This window comes from Apis mellifera, linkage group LG14 (genome assembly GCF_003254395.2).
Source record: "Apis mellifera strain DH4 linkage group LG14, Amel_HAv3.1, whole genome shotgun sequence".
In the NCBI taxonomy this organism is placed as follows: domain Eukaryota; kingdom Metazoa; phylum Arthropoda; class Insecta; order Hymenoptera; family Apidae; genus Apis; species Apis mellifera.
In genome coordinates, this window is record NC_037651.1 from 5836916 (window position 1) to 5856875 (window position 19960).

Consider the following 19960-nt stretch of genomic DNA (forward strand, 5'->3'; position numbering starts at 1 on the left):
AAATTAGCCGATATATACACCGTGTATATTCGTTCCCAAGTATTGTCGATACAAATCTGTGGATAAAATTATCCATGAATCCATCCGATTGGTGAATTCCAATTTTCCAATAATCTAATATCTAATAAATATTTGTGAAATGGGTGGCAAAGGTTGGTCGTGAAATATTGGTGGAAAATAAATAATTTAACGGAGAGGAAATAATAAATGCGACGAAGGGATCTTCATTATCAAAGATTTTCATAATTACCGTTTAATCATTTTATTAATTCCGTGTTTACAATCGAACCGTGAAAAATGCGTGAAAAATTGCGAAAACGAATAATAATAATTATCTCGTTGGAAAATTTTTGTTCCCTTATTATTATTATTATTATTATTATTATTTCCATTTGCCTCTCCGATCATCACGTGTCATCATCGGATTCCTTTTTTTTTTTTTTTTGTAATTAGTTAATTAATACCGGTGCACGTAATTTTACGATAATTTTTTATTAATTAATTAATCGATTGATTAATCACGAACACGGGAGATACGAGAGAGATCGCGTGTTTAATTCGAGTGAAATCGGTTTATTCGGTCAAAGTTCGTTTTGCTTGTAAATCTTTCTCAAAGAGCAAGTGAATAAGCGTTGGCTTGTAAAATAATAACGTGAAATAATAAAATAATCCGAATATATATATTTTTCTTTAAATAAATTTCTAGAATATGGTTAAAATAAATTCGAGAATAATTTTAGAGATAAAGATTTTTCCTTTCGTAGATATTTTTGATCGAAAACAAACATATATATATATATATGTATAATTAATATTCTCAATAGAAAAAAAAAATTTCAGGCTAATATTCATACATGCTCGACGAAAAAAAGAAGAACGAAAAATAACGAAACAAGGGATCTCGGTCGATGGCAACAGAATTCTCGCAGCCTCGTCCATTATTCCATTCCCATATACGTGTATGCAAATATGTTTCCTCCATGTTGAATCTTCGTTTCCAAATAACCAACTCTCTAACAAAAGACAAGGGATGGCTTGTCTCTCGTTGATCCACATCGCGAAATCTCGCATCGTTAAATCTTCAAATGCGTAGCTATATATATATATCCATGGTACGCATTATTATCAATGCAAATTCTTCAGAGTTTCACTTTCTTCCTCCACTTCTACCTTCGAGGCAAAAATTTCCCCCTTGCCAAATGCGTGCACGACGTGTATATAACGACGTATAAACACGACCTCGTCGATTCGTCACGCATCATTCTCGTAACGAGATACGATTGAAACGTTTAGCTATGCTTCTCATCGTCAACCGGTTTGGAATAAATAATTTATCGTTGAATATCAATTAACAACGTGATACACGACGTCTGGATGAAGAAAAGAAAGATTCTTCCTCTTGAATTGAAACAATTTCGAAGACGAAATTATTCTGTGGAAAGGAATTAACGATAGGACAACGAACTATAATTTACGAGATTCACGAAAAAAAACAACTGAAACTTCTGCTTAACAACAACGATTATTTTTAAAATAAATTCATTTTCCTTTCCTTTTTTTCTTTTTTAAACTCGAGAAAAAAGAAACAATACACTGTAAAACTTACGCGTATTCAGTTGGCGCAAGTTTTCCAACAAGTTCTATCCATCTATCTTGCACCTTATCACCGCCCCCTCCCCTCCCCCCTCAACAACCGATCAAAAACTTTCCTCCCCCGACAGTGGCAATATATTAAGCCCGCGTGATGCTTGACCTCGAATCAGTTATGGATTATCTGTCGCCATTTGCCAAATACTTGGGGGGGGCCAGCCCGTGTCAAACTCGTGTCCAGGCCGGCGGATGGCGCGTATCCATAGGCGTGCTTTGCAACTTCCGCAACGTATCGATCATGGCGGTTGTCGATGATCGATCGCGCGAAAACGCCAAGTATCCGAGAGAGAGGAGGGAGAGAGGAGGAGGAGGAGGAGAGCCGCGATGCATTTTGTCGCGCCCGATATATATATATATATATATATATATACGATATATATATATATATATATACGACCGCCAATATCTCGCCACTCGATCTCACCCCGCGTGAACTTGGTTGATCGATCGCCAACAATCAATTTGGCAACCGTAGATTCCAATCTGTTACCTCCCTAGGCCGTGGAGGAGGCGTGGAAAAGAAGCGGTGAGCGCGGTACAACTAGTAGTAGTAGTTTTCGTTTTAATCGTTTCGACGCTAGATGACGTATCGGTTAACATTCGAGGGGGAGTGTGAAATAATCTTATATCGTGTTGCTCGTTGTTTCTATCAATTGATTCTATCAATTTTTTCGTTGAAAGTTCGATTACGATAATTCGTGTATTTTTGTGTCTCTTTTTTTTATACAGATGTTGGAGGCTTTTTTTCTTTTTGTTATTTAATATTCATTCGAGGATGCTATTGTTGATTAAAATCTAATATGAACAGGTGAAGGTATATAGATAATTTTTAAAGTAATGTTAGCTTTACGAATTAATTAAGTTTTTGAAACATCGAGAAAACTTGTCGTAGGAAATGTAAGGTATTTAATAATATTTCAATATTATTAAAATATAATATAATCCATAATATAATTTATATAAATTTCCTACGTCAAGGAAATAAAAGTTGAAATTAAAAATAGAAGAATCATTCAAGTACAAGCAAAAGAAAACGAAAAAATTGAAAGAAATCTCGCGGATTTTTTTTAAAAATCACGATGAAAAGATGCGATTCACGGGTTAGACGATGCATCATCAACTTCTCACCACTTACAGAGGGCGGTTGGCAATAATTGGCAAAATGGTTCCTCCACGAAGGCAACGCGATGGGAGAAAGATGAAAACTTGGGGTAATTGGCGAAACAAAGTGTTGATAAAAGTAATTTTAAGAAAGTAGACGGGCCAACAGGATGAAGCCTGAGGATAAGATAATATATTGGAGGCGAATTGCAATGGACAGAATCACCCCTTCGCAATTTACTTCGGGGCATCCGACCAGTCTCACTCTCCCTCTCCCTCTCCCTCTCTCTCTTTATTTTTCTCTTGTTCCACCGATAGAGGACCTTCTGACAACCAATTATCTATCCAAGGCGAAACGAAGGGGAGTAAAAGAGATGCAGAACGAACGAAATACGACGTGTATTTTGATTAATCAAAGTCGAATAGCGTTACGCATCAACAGATTATCCTGCAACCAATAGTTGATCAACCCCCTTCCCCTTCCAGAGGTCGTAGCTAATAAAAATCTAATTTTTTTACCATTTCTCGCCTCGATGTATAATATTACTATCCTCGATATTATTCGAAGAAGAGGACGAAGAGAGAGGTCTCGTTTTAAAAATTATTTCCTTCTTTCTTCCATCGAGTTTTCTAAATTAAATTAATCCAACACGATTGATCGATACGAAAATTTCCATCTATCCATCATCAAAAAAATTCCCATTATTATTGTACACTAAATCATGTTAAATCGAAACTTTTCGAAAATTCGTTTCGAAAAAATATTCGCGTTGAAATTTTAGTAATAAAAAAAAAAATAATATAATAATATAAAATCGTCGGATCGTGACTCCAACAGCACGAAATCTCACTCTGCAATTGGATTAGATAACGTTTCGTTCAGAAATCTTCCTCGTTGTACACGTTTACGGATCCCTGGCCGGATCTAGACGATTTCCGCAATTAGAAATGGCATGTCGAGTTGAGCAATATGGAAGGTATCCCCCCCCCTCCCCAACAATGGCCCATGATAATAATAATTAATACGGAACACGGTATATACAACTGCAATTGCAAACTAAGACGCTCGTTCTAATTCCTTTGAGTTCCTACGAAGAGTAAGTAGCCAGCTCCATTCAAACACGGCAGGTTGGGGTGGAATGGGAGAGGGGGAAGGGAGAAGATTGTTATTAAGCCTGTCCATATGCACGTCAGATCTCTCTATCGTCCACCATCTCCTATTAACCCGGCCTTTCGAGAGGCGGATTGTAAACCTCGCGATGAATTGTTGTTTCCTTCCACGGACATCAATTACCCCGTGTAAATCGAATTAGAATTTGCCTGCACGTTGCATTTCCAACGTGAACCCCATCGTAATTGGTAAAGGTTGCCCCTTCGAATCGATCTAAATCTATCTTTCTCCATCTTCTTTATATACAGTGATTCTTTTTTAATCGCAATATATCTTCGAACTATCTTCGATCCTTTTTTCCATGAGTAAAAATTTCCATAAGTTGAGAAAAATGAAGTGAGATTTTTAATCTTGGATGTTTTCCATGTTTTTAGGTTTATATTGAATATTCAAAACTGGGCGCACGAAAAATAAAGATTTCTTCTCTAAAATATGGACAAAATAAATGAACAGAGATTTTTTTAAAGTATTTAAATAATTTCGAATATAAAATAAAAATTTAAAAAACTTTAGGAAAAATCAATTTATTCAAGTATAAAAAAATTTATACGTACGAAAAACAATTAATTCTTCCGAGATTTTGGTACATCCCCAAGTAATCAATAATTATTAATTGTCTTGGAGAAGATTAATCATCAATTTGTTAATTGTAAATTTTATTACCAAAATTTCAAAAATTTGTTATTATTTCGTTCATACTATATATACATATATACATTTTTTTTCGAGTGATTTTAAAAATTCTTTTCTTTTTTTTTTTTTTTTTTTTTACCTCCCTCAACCTCTATTGCGACAGCCTTTATTCGAAATAATTCATCAAACGAAGTTAAGAAAACGAGCCTACAAAGTCGACCCACTTTCCCAGCTCCTTCAATTGGATCAGCAACAAGAATTCTCCCTGCGTTCGATCTTCAGCCAGAATCCATTCTTAGCGACCGGGTTGAACACGCCCTCCTTGAATTTCAACGGGACCATGGTCTTGCTGCCGACCTTGAAGCTGCACTTGGCCAGGATGTTGAACAGCAGTATCTTCATCTCGGTCAACGCGAACCTGCTGCCTATGCACTTCCTGGGCCCCATCCCGAACGGCATGTACGCCCCAGAGCTCGCGATGCCCTTCCCATCCCTCAGAAACCTGTCCGGGTCGAATCTGTCCGGATTCTCGAAGTATTTCGGATCGTGGTGGATCGCTTTGACGGGGAACCAAATGTTCATCCCCCTCTCGAGTTTGAAAGGTCGGGCGCCGGGGAGGGCGGGCGGCAATTCGAACGTCTCGCCGCACACCCTGTCCACGAACAACAGAATCGGATGATACCTCATCGCCTCGCTCATCACCGCGTCCAGATACTTCATCTCTTGTATCACGTCGTATCCGACCTGCTTGTCCTCGCTCGCCGACAACACCTCGTCGATCTCCTCCTGAAGCCTCTGTTGAACGTCAGGATTCACGGCCAACATGTGCGATATCAGGCTTATCTGAGTGGCCATCGTGTCCACGCTCCCGAAGAAGAAGCTGAACGCGTGATTGGCTATGTCAGTCACGGTCATACCTCTCTTCCCCTCCTCCGACTCTTTCCTCCTCGATTGCATGTCCATCAATTGTTGCAACATGTCCAACCCGTGCACCCCCTCCCTCCTCCTCGTCTCGATCGTGTCCATGACCAACCGGTGGAAAAACTTCTCGATGTGAACGGGCAGGATCTTCAAATTGAACAATCTGGCCAGACGGGGCGAGTTCCTGTGCACGAATATCATCAAATTCTGCTTGAACGTCGACAGCTGGGACGCCACCTGGCCGTATCTGTAGAATATGTTCTCGGGCTCGTTCACCGAGTCGACGGAGACGCCGTACACGCATCTCGCTATCACGTCGTTCGTGTACCTCGTCAACACGCTCTTCAACTCTATCTCCCGCTCAACCTTCGACAGATAATCGGCGAATCTTTTCGCGCAGTCCGACATCAGTACGAACATGGACTTGATCTTGCTCGACGTGAACAGGGTGGTCAACATTGTCCTGTGCTCCCTCCACCGGTCGCCCTGCATCGCGAACAACACCTCGCCCAGCATGGGATCCACACCCACGTCGACGAAGGGGCGATGATTCGTGAAATTCGTGATCTCCTTCACCCCGATCGTCTTTATCAACTCCGGGTCGCGGATTATTATCAACGGAGTGGTGAACTCGTACATCCCCACGTACCTTGCGTCCGGATCTAGGTCGTACACCCTCTGGATCACGTCCTCCATGTGACACTTGCGACGCACCAACGGGCCCAGATTGCCGAACAGGGGGGTAGGGGGGATGTGCACGATCCCGTGCCTCTTCAACAGCTTGTGATTCCTCGTGGACAGGTAGTAGACCGCCACGAGGATTGCCAATAAGGTGAGACCGAGTTGAAGATAGTCCATCGTTCGTATCGTATCGTATACGAGCTTGTTAACTGAACGTACGGCGTACACTGAGCGTACTCGTTGCCCGACGAGTGTTTATATAAGAGATAAATGATCATCTGCCGTATATTTTATATGTCATCGTCTTATTAGTGTGCGAGAAAATGATTCTCGAGAAACGACGAGTGCGATAATGTTTTTTTCTTGAATTATAATTGCAATAATCGCGAGCGATAATAAGTAGAAATAATAATAAGATACTGGATATTTTTATTTTATCGTTTGAGAAATTGTGTATTTGAGGAAGGAGAGGAAGAATGTTGATCTTCTGATTCTTGTGTTACTTCGTTTCTTGGTGTCTTGAGAGAGGCACGAAATGTATGAGAATCTTTGGATTTTAATAAATTTTAGTAAAGAAAAAAAAAAAAGATCTGAGAAATTCTGAATATAATTCTGTATTTTGATAAAAATTTTGGTAAAAACTTGCAAATATTTCGTACAATAAAACTTGGTCGAAATATATTTTTGATCTATCAATCTATCTAAATGCGTATCGATTCAGATAGATTAATTCTAAAGATAAGATATTTTAATCGAGAAAAATATTGTTGCACAATGTTGTAACATTGCATAGACAATCGTAATTGCGCAATGTTACTATATATTTATCAAACAAACCATTTAAATTGATAATTAATCTTCCTTTATCTTTTCAGATATAAACAAATTATCGTATTTTTTAAAAAATAGTTAGATTAATTTAGCATGTATTATTGAATAGTGAAAATTTTCCAAAAAAAAAAAAAATAATATAAAAATGAAAATAAAACGCTTTGATAATTACGACATAAAATTTCGAAAAACGTTGACTCAAATTTCGGATTCATTAAATTCGCATCAAAATCATTTCGCACGATTTCCAATTTTAATTAGTGTTATCCGAATACAATGAAAATATTCGACTGATTCAGTTTCACAAATATACAAATTCTCCACAAAGATAACTTTTTTTCTTTTTTAAATAATTACGATATATAAAATTTCCAGAGTTGATTCAAATTTCAGTTTCATCAAACTCGGCAAGATCGTTTCATTGAATTTCGATTTTCTTTTTCCTTTTTTTTTTTTTCTTTTTCAATAAATTTATCCTCGACAGGTGTCGCTCCTCCACTCCTGTCCACTCGGCTAAAAATTTTTATCCTCGCGTCTTTTTTAATCTCTTCTTAATCCCTGGACAACGATCGTTGAAAAGATGAATTCTTGTAAAACTTCCTCCATTTCTTCCCTAATAATTACAAATTTACCTTTCCTCCCTTTCTCACTTTTCTTCATTTTTAATCTTTCTTTCCACTTTCTTTTCCCCTTCTCCCTCTCTCTCTCTCTCTATCTCTCTCTATCCATACCTCCTCCTTCTCTCGTTTCTTTACGTTTCGTCGAATTCCTTACGAACAATCACGAATACAAGAAGATTTTTAATATAGTAGTAAGGACGAACCGAAGGCTGCATTTCTTTCGACGTGAATGATCGCCTCAATTTCTGTTTGCATATTCAGGCGCGATCATTCGTGAAAAAAACGATTCGACAACGAATATTAAGATTAGCCGGATATTCCATTGTGCGATTTATTAAAATTCCGCCGACCATTATAGACGATCGAATCCAAGGGACGACGAACTCTTCCTTTTTATTTTTGGTATCATTTCGTCATCGAATCCCCAAAAATCTTGAGAAAGAGAATTCTTGAAAGAGAAGACTTTCGACGAATGGACGAGGGACGAATGTGGTTTATTTTTGTACCATTGTCGATTTAATATACAGCCTTCCATTGAATTGATCTTCATAGAAGAGTGTTGATAATGTTGATCGTGTTTCATAATTTTTTAAAAATAGACGAATAAACATGTAATAGATGAGTCGATTCGTTCATCCAATGTATGCGATTGTAATAACAATTTCGAGTAAACAACAATTTTGATTTTTATAGTGTTTTTCAATCTCGAAGAATCTCGAAGAAAAATTTTGATTCGTTTTGATCGTAAATGTTCGAAAGGGAATTGAAGATTGCTTGGCGGGAATTTCGAACTCTCGAATCGATCCGTAAAATTTACTTCTTTTTAAAAAGTGTTATTCGAAGAAGTGTTTTTTAAAAATTTTTAAATGAGGATAACGATATTCCAATCGCGAGGAAAAACAGATATTTCTTTTTCGTGTTGATTCAACCCAACAAAATACATCGTTGTTCTCCAAATGTTGTTTTATTTCGTGTTTGACTACCGAAAAATTTGAAACATCCGCGGGAAAAATTTCTATCATTCTTTGTTTAAAATAATATTAGATTCGAAAACATCGTTCAATATTTTTCCTATTACTTTGATATTTATCTTCACCGCTCTTATAATTATCAGTTATCGGATTATACTATATATGTGATTATCGTTTTTATATCGTTATTATATAGGTCGAAATAAAAATATTATTTTAAAAGATCAAACTATTTTTATTTATTTAGCAAAATGTCAAGAGCAACTAATTACTTTTTTATCTTTCCTAACGAGATACGATATAATATTCCGTAATTAAAAGATTCTCTCTCTCTCTCTTTTTTCTTTTTAATATATAACTCGTTTCGCAACTTATTATTATATTATTACTTCTATTTTCCAAAAGAATGAATTGCATAAACATCCACATAATCACGAATAATCGATGCATCCTAGGAATATATTTGGAAATAAAATTCTCGATAAGTAATTCGTTTGAAGATAATTTTCAACGTATAGAAAAATAACTCTGGAGACGAAAGAGAAAATTTCGACGAAATATCGCGCTATAGAAAATAAATGATGAGAGCGATTTTCTGACAGTAATTTTCACTCTCGATCCAATGTCTACTCGCGAAAAACAATTTTTCAGAGCGATTCACAGCCTAGAAATATATACCGAGAATAATTTTCACTCTCGATCCAGTGTCTACTCGCGAAAAACAATTTTTCAAAGCGATTCACACCGTTCAGAGAAATTCGAAAGAATATCGAAAGTAATTTTCACTTTCAACGAAGCCTCCGTTTCACGAAAAATAATTTTTCAAAACAAACCCAGAAACTACGTATAGAGATATAATTCTCACTCTCAATCCAATGTCTATTCGTAAAAGAATTGTTAAAATAATTTTTAACAGTGACTCGTATCCTAGAAACTGTCAATCGAGAATAATTTTCATTTGCAAAAAAAACTTGGGATCGCGAATATAATTATCCGGATAAATTAAAAAAAAAAAAAAAAAGAAAGAAAAATAAAATGAAACAAAATCGAGGGCAAGGATGCACGCAAGGATATTTCCTCCCCTTTCTACGCGATGACAAATGCGACTTTGCCGGCGTTCACATTGACAAAACGCGACGATATAGGAAGTGGTGTTGCGGCTTAACACGGTCTGCCACGCTAGTTTCACCGTCGAGGAGAAAAGGAAAGGAAGGGAAGTCGCGTTATAAATAAAGCGGCACCAGCTGCTACACACTGATAAACCCGAAAGGGTAGCCATGCGCGAAACAAAGGTTAACTTTGACGACCGCTAACCCTATACAACCGTATATAGGTTCCCCATACAAGCGTGATAAAGCAGCAGCAGCAGCAGCAAGAGGGGAGGGGAGGGGAAACAGAAACCGGATGTATCTTTCGATGTGTATTATAGACAAGCTTCCGTTCCACGATGGCAAACCACTTTTCAGCTTTTCGCCTTTTCCTTCTCTCCTTTTTTCTCCTCCCCTTCTCTCACCCCCTCTCTTTTCCTCTTCTTCTTTCTTCACTCTCGCATCTCGAGTGTCCAATCAAAGCGCTCGATAAAACGGACGTCTCACAATCGTCTTACAATTCTCGCGCAATCGCGCCCACTGATATATATATACTCGACGAAATCTCGAAATATAGTGACGAAAAAAAGTGTCGTCGATCGAATGTTACAATGTTCGTATAAAAATCGTCGTATCACGGGTCACTCTTAGCCGACTCTAAAGTCTAAAGAAGAGCACAGACAAGCGTTATCGGGATTGCGAGTAATTCTCTCGGTTATTAAATTTAATGACGAGTCAAATTTTGTAATAAAAATATAAATAAATCGTAAATATAAATTCATGATGATTCATCGACTCGAGATAAAGTTCACGAAACTTTCTTCCGATTCTTCTTCTTTTAGTTTCATTTTCGTCTCCGCCTCGATCGAGCATTATTCCAAATTTATCTAAATTTTTCTTTCATCCAATGTAAAATGATATTTTTTTTTCTTCAAATTATCAAAAATCTTTTCTCGAAGTAATTCGCAACAGTTTGATTCTTCTTCTTTTATTTTTATTTTCGTCTCCGTCTCGATCGAGCATTATTCCAAATTTATCTAAATTTTTCTTTCATCCGATGAAACGATATTTTTTTTTTCAAATTATCAAAAATCTTTTCTCGAAGTAATTCGCAACAATCCGATTCTTCTTCTTTTATTTTCATTTTCGTCTCCGCCTCGATCGAGCATTATTCCAAATTTATCAAAATTTTTCTTTCATCCGATGAAACGATATTTTTTTTTTTCTTCAAATTATCAAAAATCTTTTCTCGAAGTAATTCGCTCGAGAAAATTCGCAACAATCAATGCTCGATTATAATCAAACGTTTCCCAAAGATTTGGAATTTTTTTTCTTCTTCTTCTCCGTTCGATCGAGAGAAGGATCCGTGTAATATTCCAAGTAATTATCGGCTCGGGGGAATTTTTGCCGCGGATAAAACCGGGGAGAAAGAAGGAAGGAAGGAAGGATTTTCGCGAGTAGGGGTAAATTCGAGCGGGTGTGAAACGTTAAACTTTCGATTTATAACGTTTTCCAGCCAGACGCGTTAAATCCATCAAGTGCGCGTTTATCGGAAAATCAAGCAGTCATGTGCATCGGATGCATTGTTAGTGCATTAACTCGTACGTTCGAGTGGAAAATGGCATTACTTAGCCGCATTACCGCTGTATTATATTCGACGCCATCATCCCTCTTTGATCATGCCGTGTGTTCTTCCTTTTTTCTTTTTTTTTCTTTTTTCCGTTCGAAAATTCGCCTTTTCCCTCGCCTTTCTCTTTTTTACGTCGAAAAGTTCCCTCCTTCTTGCCTATTTTTTATACCGTTCGACGGTGCAAGATTGGTTCCACGGTTCGAGAATTGGAAATCTTTGGAGGGATTTTTCGTAAATTTAGAGTGAGAAATATCGTGAATAGTTTTTGAAGGGGTTCAAGAAAATTTGAAACTTTTGAGAAATGAGAATTTAAGTGAATTAAATGGTGAAGCTTTCTTTTTTTTGGCAAAGAATCAAGAGGTGAAGTTTTCATGAATATTTACGAAATAAGAGATTTGGAAAGAAAAAGAAAAAAAGAAACGAAGTCGAGGGAAATGGTAAAGTAATCACTTGTTTCCTTCAAGGGAAAAATTTTCACAAAATTTCCTTATTGAATATTTCCAAAGATAAATTCAAATTTGTATCTCTCGCGATACAAGTGGTTAATTATATTTTGTAAAAATTACATTTAATCTTTTTATCTAATCCTAATTTCTAGTATTTCGCTTTTAAATTCTTTAAAAAACTTTGTTTCTTTTTCTTTCTTTCTTTTTTTTGCCGACGATTGTAAAAATGACAATGACAGAGAAAAGGAGACGGCGAGTAAAACATGGGAGAGACAACAAGTACATGTCGATACGGAAGTGGAAACGTTGGAATTCATTATGAATGAAAAGTTCTCTTGTTACCACTTCGATGTTTCAACAAAAATTGGAATAGGAATTATGCTTACAAATGGCGAGAATCATATTTCGTTCAGATTCTACTTCTCGTCACCGGGATATTTTCTCTCTCGTTACGAATGGCGCAACTATTGCCAAGCCAAGCTCGTATTTCCTTCTCTTCGTCTTTTGTTACTATCAAGCAACGCAATTTCTTGGTTCGTTTCGCGTTCAGGACGGTACGTGGTATCGTTTAATAAAAACAGATGGTGCCCCTCTCCCCCCTTCCCTTTTTTCAAAAATAAAATACAATTTGAGGAAATAACCTTTCATAAGCGCGAAACTTAATAGTAGTTGTCGAGTATCGAATGATAAATAAATTTCTGTATCTGCAAACGAGTGTCAGTCCATAATTTCTGCCATCACGATGAATGAACCGTTGCACACAATTAATACAAATGTGATTACGAGAAGAAAAATTCTATAGGAAAATCGAAATCCAGAAAAGAAAACAGTTCCCAGAAATATAGAAATAATTACGAATACTACATTTCCTACAAATTTCTACATCCAAATACTTTCTACACCACCTAAAAGTTAATAAAAAAGCATAATCGAGAAAAGAAAAAGTCGAAGAAAGAATCCAATCCAATAAAATTTCGCCCTAAAATAACTAGCATACGAATAAATAATAAACGTTACAAATTTCTTCATCCAAACTTTCCTATATACTTCTATCATCAACCTTAAAAAATTTAAACGAAAGCACAATCGAGAAAAAATCCAATCCAACAAAATTTCGCCCTAAAATAACTACCATATGAATATTAAACATTATAAATTTCTTCATCCTTCAAACATCTATATATTGCACTTTTATCAATCTTAAGAAATTAATACAAAAGCACAATCGAGAAAAAATCCAATCCAACAAAATTTCGCCCTAAAATAACTATCATACGAATATTAAACATTATAAATTTCTTCACCCTTCAAACATCTATATATTGCACTTTTATCAATCTTTAAAAATTAATACAAAAGCATAATCGAGAAAAAATCCAATTCAACAAAATTTCGTCCTAAAATAACCTCAAACATCTACAATATACATATATTATACCTTTATCAATCTTAAAAAGTTAATACGAAAGCATAATCTTTCGAGAAAAAAATTCGAGAAAAATTCAAACCCAACGAAATTTCACCCTAAAAAAAACAATAATCATTCGAATACTGAACACACTACGAACACTCATTCAACGCCTTCAAACCCTATATCACTTTCCATATCATCGTATCAACGCCCGATTAAAAAAAGAAAATTAAGAAAATCGTAATACAATCGAGGGGAAGAAAAAAAAAATTGAAGCAAGATTCGATAAGGGTGGAAGGATGGAGAAAACGGGAGAAAAAAATCGATATATTCGTAGGAACGCGGACGGAAACCACGACACATGTGTAGAGTATCCGGAAAGACGAAAAAGAGACGCGTCACGTGTGTTACACCCATCTCTCTTTCTCTCTCTCTCTCTCTCTCTCGACGGTCGGGTTTCGCGAAACAAATTCAGTTTTCATCCGTAGCGTCGTTTCGTGCCAGTCGATTACATTGGCTGGCGAGTATTCAAGAGCATCACCAGTAGGTGGTGCATGGATCGTGGTTTGGATGCAGCATGGCACACATAATCATATTGGCATTCTATTAGGCAGCGTCTTCTCCCTGCCAGCTTCGGCTTCCTCCCTTCCGCCTAACACTCTCTCTGCACGACCCCCTTTTCAGCCACCTCTATATACGTATAGAGAGAGAGAGGGAGAGAGGGAGACGGCAGTGTGCACAACCCTCTGTGCACACGTCAATCGATAGTACAACGTGATTATAATATCCCGCCCATCCCCGATGAAATAAAGATCCCCGAAAGGAGGATAGGATGCTCTTTAACCATTCGTTCCTTTCGTGCACCACGCAAGGAAGGTGGTAATTATTTTCCAACGCGTCGTAATTCGTACGATGAAATTGATTTTCGAAATATTGATGATGAAATTGTTAGATACTTTTCTTTTTTTCTTTTTTAGGAATCTACTATGTCGAGAAGGTGAAATATTGAATATAAAGTTTGGAAAATGATAGAATCAGCGAGATTCGACTGGATGCTATTATGGTAATCTTTTTAATGTACTCCTAATTGGGAATCGAGTTGTAAAATTTGGATAAATCTCGATGCAAATTTGTCGTAATTAGGTGGTCTTCTTTGAGAATCTAACAGCATCGAGTATTGAAATTTTTCGATTCGTCGCGATGAAAATAATTTTGAAACGATTCTTTTCACCTATCTGTTATTAATCGAAATGCCTTCGAATATTTCGAAACGGAAAGATCATCGATCATATTCGACGAATACAGAGATAATCCTAAAAACTAAACTAACCAGAAACCGAGTAAAATTACTACAATTTACGAAGTAATGAAAATTATTCGAGCTTACAGGCAAAGAGTGAAAGAGATTCCGCTTTCCTGAATTTCAATTTCCCGAGCTTAAATAACACTTCAATTCTGGTACCTCGTAACTCGCACAAAGGTATTCGTTATTATCATCGTAATTTTTGAGACTATGAATTCCCGCCGTATTGTAACGATAAAATGGAAAAGGTGTATTATCATTATCGTGAGAAGATTGAAAGTTACTTACATTATTCCCCAAAGCTACATTTATACCATTCAGACAACTATTAATCCCTTACGAATTTCCAACGATTTATCCAAAAAATAATTTTAAACGATTTATGCGCTCGATCGATATACGTTTAATTATAAATAACAGTAATTTCTAATACGCGTAATTTCCACAACAAATTTGAAACTTTAACAATTTTTTTAAATCTAATATAATCTAATAATTTTTATTATTCGTGAAACAATCCGTTTTTAATATCCATGGAAAAAGCAAATCGAAACAAGATATACGTTAATTTTTCCTCACGTCTGATTGAACAACGATTGAAACCCTTAAAGGGTTATATCAAAGTAACATAAACACCTGAAAGAACGTGGGTCATCTTTCTGCGTAAATACCCAATAATTGATGTATCATCGAGATGGAGTAAAAGGAAGGAGGGAGAAAAGCGATGAAAAGCGTTTAACAAACCACACACGCGAGGAAATTTCTGCAAACACGCAAGAGATCAAAAGTACTCTCTCTCTCTCTCTCTCTCTGACATCCCTACCTCGTTTCGAAAATAGAGAAAACGCGTGCAAGCAAGGAATTCGTCAATATTAATCTTACCCTTCCATTTTCAACCCCTTCTCTCTGTTAAGCGAAAACGATGGACTAAGAGGAACTAACGTGCCTCTCCCTCCCATCCTCTCAAACGTTAATAAACACCCTTTAATTCCGGTGAAATGAATCCAGACGAAAATCATTTGCCAAGATCCGATTCGAAATTCCACCGTGAAAGCAATTAAGAAATGATCGATTTTAAATAAACGTTGCATAACGTGCGTTGGATAAGGATACGCTATACTGCTTTCGTGTATTTTTATCTCTCTCTGGAAGAATTATAAAGAATTGTTTCGATGAAAAGTAATATTAAATTTCGATCTTTCGAATGATAAATAACGACAACGGTTCGAATGAAATATTTTATATATTATTTCAAGACAAGAAAAAATTATGGTAATACTTTTTGGAACATTTAAAATATCTGGACTATCTCAAAAAAAAAAGGAAAAAAGAATTAAACGAGGCCATCGAATCGATATCATAGATTTGTATAAAAAGTTTCGTTTTTGTGATTAGAATGATTCGATGAGTTAGCCAAAGATATTAAAAATATTCGAAAAATGACGTAATTCTCGGATAAATTAAAGCGATAATAAAAATAAAAGATATTGTATAAAATTTTTAGTAAAATGAAATATTTTTTTATACAAACTCTACCATTCCTCTAGATTTCATTTCATTCCCTTTAACCAATTTTATCAAAATGTGAAAAATTTGGAAAATGTTGAACAGGATCTTTATTCGAAAAAGCTAGAAAAAAAAAAAAAAAGAAAGAAAAAATAATAATAATCTCAAGCTTTGATCATAATGGAACGATGAAAAACGTAATGGTCGTTAATACTAATAAATTAAAAAATAATACTTTCGAGATTTCTTCCATTCAAAGAAAATGAATTCCCCTCAAACGATAAAACCCGTTTCAAAGTAAAAGATTTGAAAACAATATGCAGAGATAACAAAGTGTGTCATTAACATAATGAATGTATATTAAAAACGAATATTAAAACAAATTCTGGGATACGATCTAGATAATTTTTTCTTATCTTCTTAATTAATAAATTAATAAACCTGTACATACCTCTGCATACTCTATGAAGGGTAGTTAAAAAGATAAGGGTCTATACTTTTCAAACACCCTCATAACATCCTCAACCACCACTCAGGTTTTCAAGAAAGATCAATTTTAATTTAAAATGTAACTTTTTTTACCCTATCCTATCCAAGTAAAAACAGTTAATAAGCTCCATTTACTCGTCCATGATAAATAATATTGCCGTTATAAATTACAACAACAAATATGGAACAAGATAATTTGATATTGCACGCACGGCAATTCATAATTCATACTTGTGCGAATATCGTATCGGAATAGATATGAAAGACGCGTGTAAATCGTCAATTATTTACAAACGATAACGATTACTTTATAAAAAGCAATAAAAAGTTACCTTTTCAAATTTTCTCTCTCATATCTCTATCTTCTTTTACGATCGTCACAAGCGTTAAATTTTCCAATCGCATAACCAAAAAAAAATTTTCAACTTTCACTCAAAGAATATCACGAATATTAAATTTTCCCGTGAAAGAAGAAAAATAAAAAATTTTCACAAAGATCCAAATTCTTTTTATCCCCCGAAACACCTAATTTTCCAACAATAATCACGAATAATAATTACTAAAAGAAAAGAATGAGAGGAGGGGGGAGGAAAAAAACAGATTATGAATGTAAGGTCGCTCGAGTCGGGTTCTATTAAATATCACAGGGGAAATGGGTAGGAGAGACAAGGGATGATTATTAACCAGATCATAAATATGGAAACTGAATCCACCCTTACGGGCGGCCAACCTCCCCCTCCCCGTCCCGATCCAGGGGAGGGGGCGCGATCTCGAAAAAAATACTAAAATTTGTCGCATAATTTTTAACACGATCGAGGCAACAGCTGAAACGGGGGAACGGGGATGAATAGAAGCGACGCGAATCGATAATGGAACGGTACAAGCGAAGCGTATAAAAATTGCATTATCCGTTCCTTGACGAACACCTCGTCGGATTTAATAATTTGACATCGGCGATACGAATTCATAATCTCATTGCGCCTTCCACGGGGGCTTGAAATTACTTTACCAACCGGAAAAATATGTTTAAAAGGCGGCGCTACACCTTCCTCTCTCGAAATTATAATATAGTTTTATCGCATTGTCGGGCCTCGATAGGTTAATACGTGCTCCCTTGAAGAATCAGAGAAGGGGTGTGCGATTCAACATATTTTCCATTCCCGATTCGAAAATATTTCACCTATTTTTGAAATTGAGTTTTTGGATTCGATAATGGAGGAGGTTGATATTTCTGAGAAATAAGAAACACGCCTGGCTTACATTTTACAATTAAACATTTCCATCTGGAAATAATATTTATCTATCCCGAAATGAACGACACTTCGATAAACAATTATTAAATCATCCATTAAATATCCGTAATCGAACTTGAAAAATTGTTCCACGTGACAACAACCATAACACAGCTAGCTTACATTTTACAATTAAACATTTCCATCTGGAAATAATATTTATCTATCCCGAAATGAACGACACTTCGATAAACAATTATTAAATCATCCATTAAATATCCGTAATCGAACTTGAAAAATTGTTCCACGTGACAACAACCATAGATAATCCGAATTTGATAATTTTGTCATTCGTGTCGTTCATCTTGCCTCGGAATCGAAGGAAGGGATGAATGTCGAGGTTGCGCGATGTCACGATGAAAAAGACAGAGGGTGTGGGCAATGTAATCCGTGGCAAGGGAGGCGAAACGTTTAGCATGCAAAAGAAGTGAACGTCGCTCATAAAGGTGGAATCCACAATGAACCAATAAGCGAATAATCCTTAACGAAGAACAAACGAGGGGGGTAGCAGAGGAGGAAGAAAAGGATCGACACTAACGATACTATCCCTCGTCTCTATACTACTTTGCCGACCGAGTAAATCTCGACGATACTTTCAATACTTTCCATCCAATCATTCATTTAATTCGATTCGAGAGAGCACAAATATTCGGAATCTCTTAAATAATTCTCTTCCTAAATTAAAAATCAACGAACCAATCCCTTTTCAAAAGAACAAGAACAATTCTTTTGAAAAAGATTAAGCAAGAAGAATCGAAGGAGCTTATCGCTCATTTCCATCCAAAATCGTGATCCTCCAGGCGTATTTGTTACCTTCGTACCCCGACTCGATAAAATTAAAACTACTCGCGATTGTATCGCGAATGATTTGTCGCGCGCGCAGTCGGAAGTCTTACAGCAGCGGGGAGTTTCCGGGCTTACATAAGTAATTACCACGATCGATAGGGAACCGCTCATAGAGCATCTAGGCGCGGAAAGAGGAAGAGGGAGAGAGAGGGAGAGAGAGGGAGTCCAAGTCGATTTAAGTAGAAACCCGAGTACTTCGCCTTTACAGTACTTTTCCAGCGTTACACTCTGAATAGGTAGACACTTCTAACAACCTACTCAAACATCAAACGCCTCCCTTTCACCTTCGCATCAACGTCTCACTCTCCCCTGTCTCCCAACTAACCTTCGTCCCCTCGACAATCTCTCCAGCCTTTTTACAGGTACACACTCCTCTATTATTCCGACGTTTCCTTTCGAGATCGAGCAATTATATTCGCGCCTCGCCAAAGGAGGATATAAACTCGCGACGAGGAGTATTTTTCTTTTTTTCAACTCTTCGTTAGAGATGACTTAAAATGTCCACACGCGCGCGTCCCCCATGATGAGAAACGAATGGAAAATGGGAGAAGATTTTTTTTAAGGTAAGAATAAGCGAAGGTGTGAGGAAAAGGAAAAGGAAGAGTTTGTTCTACGAGATTAAGGAAATTTTGAATTTCGAGTTTAACACGCGAGAAGAGAGTAGAATGAAAAAAAGGAAGGGGGAGGGAAATGTTCGAATTTTATGATTTTTCTTTTCTCTAAACGAGAAAAAAATAAAACGTGAAAGAAAGGAAAAGTTTTAAATTTCCATTTTCATCGATGGAGATAAATAAATATATATATATACACCGGTTACGGATAAATGAAAAGGGAAGGGAAGAAACGGTGAAGCCGTTCCTTTTACGACTGATGGATCTAACAAAAGATGGTGAAGTGTGTCCCAACTATGAGGATCGAGGGTAAAATTGTACGGCAATATCGCTTTTTAAGAGGTAAGTCAACGTTAGCTCTTGCCCCTATCCCTTGTGAAACTTTGATATATATATATATATATATATATATATATATATATATATATATATATATATATATATATATATTTCGCTGGAACTCGTCGCTCTTGTGAAATTATTTCTAGAATTTCCCGTTGTCTCGCCACACACGTTCGAATTATCGATCGATATGCACGCGTATGCCTGTTCCTTTAAACAACAATTTCTCTCTAATTTATCACTCGTTACGAATGAATGTTTATGACTGTAATAAAAACGCATCTTTCTTTCTCCTTCTTTCCCCTCCTTCCCATCTGTAAAAGGTTAATTAATTTCCAAACTTCTTTTCTTCCTTTTCCCGAAACCAAAGTTCCCGAAACAAGGATCGTAATGAATAATTAAAAACGTAATTTTGCG

General features: G+C 36.3%; 1 protein-coding gene and 1 long non-coding RNA gene across 2 annotated transcripts in view; both read right to left on the reverse strand.

Moving 5' to 3' along the window:
• Positions 1-19960, reverse strand: part of LOC107965483 — a 33487-nt gene that overhangs the window by 5615 nt on the left and 7912 nt on the right. The window lies entirely within an intron of this gene.
• Positions 4649-6407, reverse strand: LOC410492 (cytochrome P450 9e2). The gene has a single exon (XM_006562301.3). It carries the CDS (start codon positions 6332-6334, stop codon positions 4802-4804), a length of 1533 nt encoding a protein of 510 aa, XP_006562364.1. The 5' UTR covers positions 6335-6407; the 3' UTR covers positions 4649-4801.

What these genes read in the sequence shown, in the direction of transcription:
- LOC410492 (XM_006562301.3), bottom strand. Translation starts at nt 6,334, where the DNA reads ATGGACTATCTTCAACTCGGTCTCACCTTATTGGCAATCCTCGTGGCG.